Raw genomic sequence first — 6,411 nt, 5'->3', positions numbered from 1 at the left:
CAATGTATATACAAATATATATATATACAAATATATATAGGTTTATAGTTTATAGGTAATATAGCTTTAAACTCATATGGAATTATGTATATAAACATATATATATATATATATATATATATGCCTATATGTATATAGGTCATACGTAATATATATTTATACATATATATGAATCTATTTGACAAATATATACATAGATGTAGATGTATTAATATATATATATATATATATACATGTGTGTGAGTGTGTTTGTGTGTATGTATGTATATGAATATATGTATATATACACACATATATTTTAGATATATATATATATGATCGTATATATGTGTGTATATATGTATATATATATATGCATATATGTATATATATATTGATATATATATATTTGCATGTTCGGATATATATATGTATGCATGTATGTATATGTATATATGCATGTATATATGTATGTGTATATATATTCGTGACTTTATACACAGACATCTAGACATCCATATATAGATACATGTACATATATATATATACACGAAATCATATATATGTATGAATATATATATATATATATATATATGTATGTGTATATATATGTGAAGATGTATGAATATTTATATGTTCATACGTAATATATATAAATATATATAGATTTTGATATATATACATATAATGACGGTTACTGTGAAGGTGCACATGACAGTACGACAGCGTAAACATAGGGTGTAGAAATGCGTGCATGTATATATATACATATACATACATATATATATATGTGTGTGTGTGTGTGTTTATGTATATATATATGTGTGTGTGCGTGTATGTATATATATATATGTGTGTGTGTATGTATATATATATCTCTGTGTGTGTGTGAACTTATGTATATGTATTATATTCATATATATATGTGTGTACGTATATGTATGAATGTGTATATACAATACATCTGCATACATATGTATATTTATTTGCATAATATACGTATATATATATGTATATATATATTCATACAATATATATATATATATTAATATATTGATATATCAATGTATATATATAAGTTTATATTTTTGTATATGTATACACACATATATATATTCTTTTGTACATGTCTATATTTAGTATGTGCCTTAACACGTACCGTTACATCTGCCTGATATTTCACGCAGCTGGAGTGTTTACTACACCTCGGTTCTTGATGAGGGAATCCTAGTTATAGTACAATAGTCATCATTAAGTAGTTCATATCTCTATACTAATCTAAAGCTTACACAGCAGAGTTAAAATACGCCTCCTGTACAAAGCCATAGAGTTGCTTATCAGCACTGATTGAAATTACGTCCCAGCTAATCGTATCCTCGCATTGTCATCTCATCTCTCGCCTGTCTGAAGTGCTTTGATCTGGATAATGACGGTCGGATTGACTTTAAAGAAATGGCGCTGGGAATGCGACGCATAGATCTGGACATTCCCATGGATGATGCCACCCGGGTAGCCCTGGGTATGTCTGCATACAATTACAATCATTATTACGGTGTTGCATGCGCGAGTTAACTTAGAATATAATTATATATATATATATACGTGTATGCGCAATGTCGAACGAGAATTGAACGCGTTAGTTGGATTTATTGTATGCACGGAACAGTCTTATTTACGTTATCTTAGAGTGTGGCTGCAGAGACCAGGGTGCGCCGGGTAAACTCTGGCGTTGTTGTATGTGTGTTCTGTATATACACGGCCATCCCATCCCGCGTTTGCTTCGAGTGTGACGTCATTGTATGTTGATCGAAAAATTATTACCTCAGAACTCGTCTGTATCTATTTATAGCGTGGACACGGACATAGTTATGATATAGAATATATCACCTCAAAACACATAATAATGTTATACAACCCGCTGGCAACTGTTTAAACCGCGCTTGTTCGTTCATATACGCCGTTGTTCATCGTAGTTACTGCCATACTATGAGCATCATAAGTCGAGAAAAGCTTTCGCAAAGGCCACACGAGTATGAATATATCACCACCTGTATTATTATATAGGTGTAAGTGTAAAATGCCACAGATAAAAATGAGCCATCTCATATTCGTTCGTTTTCGCCGCTGTACACTGTAGGCGCTACGCTGCGATTCTATCAGGACCATACGCAGTCGTTGTCGAGGGACGAGTTTTTAACGTTCACACAGTTAGATGTTTACACATCTTTATATAGGCTTGCTTTATAGTTATACGATTAACATCCCGTATACACCGGTGAATCTGCTCTCATGAGTCCGCACTTTCCCCGTCTTATTCGCCATGGGTTTTTAACGTTCACACAGTTAGATGTTTACACATCTTTATATAGGCTTGCTTTATAGGTATACGTTTAACATCCCGTATACACCGGTGAATCTGCTCTCATGAGTCCACACTTTCCCCGTCTTATTCGCCATGGTTCACCGTAGGCGCTATGCTGCTGTACGATGAAGACCATACGCGTTCGTTGTCGAGGGATGAGTTCGCAAAGTTCTATTCGCATTTCTGTGATCTGTTGGGTCTCAACCCGCAGAGTGTGGCGTGGAAGGTGGAGGACGCATACAGGTGTGTGTGTGTACGTGCAGGAGTGTTCGCCTTGGTGCGCTTGCTCGAGAATTGCGCACACAGTGTTGTGTGTATGTATATATATATGTGCGTGTGTGTGTCCCTGTGTGCTGTGTATTGTTGTGTCTAGATGGGTGTGTCTGCCAGAATGCGTCACGCGTGCTTGTTGCCGGGGTTATATTAGTTTACATTTTAGGTCAGGTTTTTTAGTACCTTTTAAGTACATTTCGTGCTTGTTGCCGGGGTTAGATTAGTCTACATTTTAGGTCAGGTTTTTTAGTACCTTTTAAGTACATTTTGATTTTGGTACCTAATCGTACCATATGATGTCAATTTCTCCTCCTGTTATCGTAGAATGGAATTTGCTTGGTAGCGCACAGAATGACATACTCGTGGTGTCCAAATTATTACGTATAATGTCACGGATTTGGTTTATATATACATATAGATATACTTTACATTGTAACTACGCGGCATGTGAGGCCAGAAATAGTATTTTAACTTCAGTCAGTATCCAGGAGGTTCCACTATATACCGGTGAGCCTTGAAATGGTGATACGATTTCAATATTTATTGATATATATATATATATATATATATATTCTACTTGTGTTAGTTTGCGGTACTGTTATATATATGTATGTATGTATGTATATATGTCTGTATGTATGTATGTATGTATGTATATATATATATATATAGATATGTATGTATGTTTGTATGTATGTATACTATATTAAATTATTTTATGTATATATATATGTGTGTGTATGTATGTATGTATGTATATATATATATATAGGTATGTATGTATGTATGTATATATATATGTATTTATATATATATATATATATACATTTTAGCTGACATCAATTTCTATTGTATCTTCTAACAGTCGGAATAAGCCGACACGGGAAGACCGAGAAATAGTGGAGGAGGTCGAGAGGAAGCTCATGCCCAAGATAATTCAAACACCACAGGAAATCATCAAGCTAAGCCAACACCCTCCGTTACAGGCCTTATTCGACCAGTGGGACGAAGACAATGATGGTCTCCTGTCGTTGCAGGTACGTATGTTGTGCATTGCTTCTTTGTTTGTCTTGTCTGCGTGCAGGATAGATATGCCACCCACAACCCAACCAACACACACTTGCCGATACAACTGCAATACACAATACAACTACTGGCGTTGACTTGAGACACACACACCTTTTACACGTAGACACCTTGTGCTTATGACTCTAGGTATTTGTCACAGCAATGCACAATACAACTACTGGCACTGACTTGAGACACACACACCTTTTACACGTAGACACCTTGTGCTTATGACTCTAAAGGTATTTGTCGGGGCATCTACAATCTACAATCTCCCGGGATGTCGCCGTGACTATCTCTGTCCCATGGTTGGAGGGGATATAGACCTAGACATTCGACAATATACCCACACCTTATACTCACAATACACTCGCCTTATACTTACAATATACATACGTTATACCTATAGTCTTTTTGCTTGTGATACACGCACCTTATAATTAATATACACACCACTTGTACTTATAACACCCACACGTTATACTTACAATGCACTAAAAAAATGCATACACCTTGTACTTACAATACACACACCTTTTACTTAATATACACACCACTTGTACTTATAACACCCACACGTTATACTTACAATGCACTCGCTCTATTCTTATAATATACGCACGTTATACCTATAGTCCTTTTACTTGTGATGCACACACCTTGTACTTACAATACACACACCTTATACTTAATATACACATCACTTGTATTTATAACACCCACACCTTATACTTGCCGTTCATACACGTATTATCTACAACGCACACCGTGAACAGGAGCTTGCCATGGGTCTCTCCAAGTTCCAGCCTTCGCAGGACATCAGCAACATCATTGTACAGGCGGCTGCCGCGCTGATGGAGTACGACATGAGCAAAACGAAGAGTCTGGACCGCTTAGAGTTCACCGGGCTAGTGATAAACCTAGCCCAAACAGCCCGAGCGCCCATAGACGGGATAGTGGACTTCCTATTACTGCAGACAAGTATCAAGAAGAACGATTCCCTGGACGCTGACGCTGCGGCTGATGTAAGTACGAATGTGTAGGAGGGGGTATATTGTGTGATAGGTGGCACACATTTATTTACCTGACCCGCACCGGAGAATGCAGTAGTCACGTGTTCGTCGGTGCACACCTGATTGTTAGTTCGTCAATATACGTATGCGTACGGATTATGTACTTCTGTTGTCGGATGCGGAGGTGAACACATGCCGTATCGAGGACATCCGGCACTTGCGCAGTTGCTTGAAATGGTCTGCGCTCGCTTGTCCTTGGTGTCACTTGACGCATGAAGTGTTCTGTATTATATACTCTGCCCCTCTGTGCATATGCTCCTTTCTCTTGTCCTTGGTGTCACTTGACGCATGAAGTGTTCTGTATTATATACTCTGTCCCTCTGTGCACATGCTCTTTTCTCCCTTATGCCCATCGCTTGTGGCTTGTCCCCTTTCCTCTTGTGTTGGTCAAAGTTGTTCTGGAGTGTTTGGTATCCCACACTCATGCCAATTTCCCGTGCACAAACAGATTGAAGATGCGATGCAAACAGATGTGAAAAACAGGCGAGACTCGTTGACCCGATGAGTTTGGGAGGATTTCCCATCAGATAGTCTAGTCAAAAACCATATCAAAAAGAATCAGACCTAGCATATATAAACCTGAGAACATCAGGGTTGCACAATAAAGGGATGATGTCAGTGAAGCTGCTGTAGTATAGATAGGCCCTTATCTTTAATAGCTCCTGAATTTGTGTGGGATGCTGCCTGTCTCTACCAGGGATTGCACACCTGTGAGGGTTTGGAAGGCATACGGTACACTCTTATCATGAAGTTCGGGACTCAACTCCCAATCACTTTCGCATCCGCTAGTCCTGGAGAGAGACCGGCGAGCTCACGGTTGGTTGGAGCCAATTACACCATTGTTTTAAAAACATCAAACAGGTCAAAAACCATAAGCTGGTATACTATACAAAACTAATTTTTATTTTAAATTGACACGTATGATGACGCTGGGCGTCGTTTGATTTCTGTATCTGTACTTAAAGAGACCCTATCGATCAAATGTGTGGCATTTTAGCAGGAATTCTTCTGGTTGTTCCCGTTTGCTTTCGCGCCGTACTCAGTATCGAAGATATGCTTGGACTATATACTAATATTTTCCATATAAGTTCTCTCTTTAGTAATACTTGTGGCGTAACCGCAAACATCGGTGTTGCGATCGAAGAAATCATCAGTCGTAATTACACTATCTGCTTAAAAACGGCTATATTATACCCCCCTGCTGAATACCAAGTAATTACTAGTATATATCGATTACTAGTTAGCCTCTCTGCTTCTCTCTTTACTTTAAATGCCTATTGAATAGCAAGTAATCACTAGTGTATATAAAATACTAAACAGCCTCACTGATTCTCTCGTTACTTTATATTGCCTACTGAATACTAAGTATTTACTAGTATATTTAGAATACTAGATAGCTTCTCTGATTCTATCTTTACTTTATAATGCCTACTGAATACTAAGTATTTACTAGTATATTCAGAATACTAAATAGCTTCTCTGATTCTCTCTTTACTTTATATTGCCTACTGAATACTAAGTATATGTTAGTATATTTAGAATACTAAATAGCTTCTCTGATTCTCTCTTTACTTCATAATGCCTACTGTATACTAGGTATTTACTCGTACATTTAGAATACTAAATAGCTTCTCTGACTCTCTCTTTACATTATAG

The 6,411-nt window shown here is 37.1% G+C and overlaps 1 protein-coding gene across 1 annotated transcript; it reads left to right on the top strand.

The window, feature by feature from the left end:
• The first annotated feature begins 1,387 nt into the window (after window positions 1–1,387).
• Window positions 1,388–5,383, top strand: SARC_11452 (hypothetical protein). Its single transcript, XM_014294463.1, has 5 exons — window positions 1,388–1,498; window positions 2,449–2,584; window positions 3,480–3,651; window positions 4,459–4,707; window positions 5,204–5,383. The coding sequence occupies exons 1-5, from the start codon at window positions 1,432–1,434 to the stop codon at window positions 5,258–5,260; spliced, it is 681 nt and encodes a 226-aa protein (XP_014149938.1). The 5' UTR covers window positions 1,388–1,431; the 3' UTR covers window positions 5,261–5,383.
• The last annotated feature ends 1,028 nt before the right edge of the window (window positions 5,384–6,411 follow it).

Source organism: Sphaeroforma arctica (assembly GCF_001186125.1).
Source record: "Sphaeroforma arctica JP610 unplaced genomic scaffold supercont1.1696, whole genome shotgun sequence".
Classification (NCBI taxonomy): domain Eukaryota; class Ichthyosporea; order Ichthyophonida; genus Sphaeroforma; species Sphaeroforma arctica.
The sequence above is the reverse complement of the archived record's forward strand: the minus strand, read 5'-3'. Positions and strand labels throughout refer to the sequence as shown.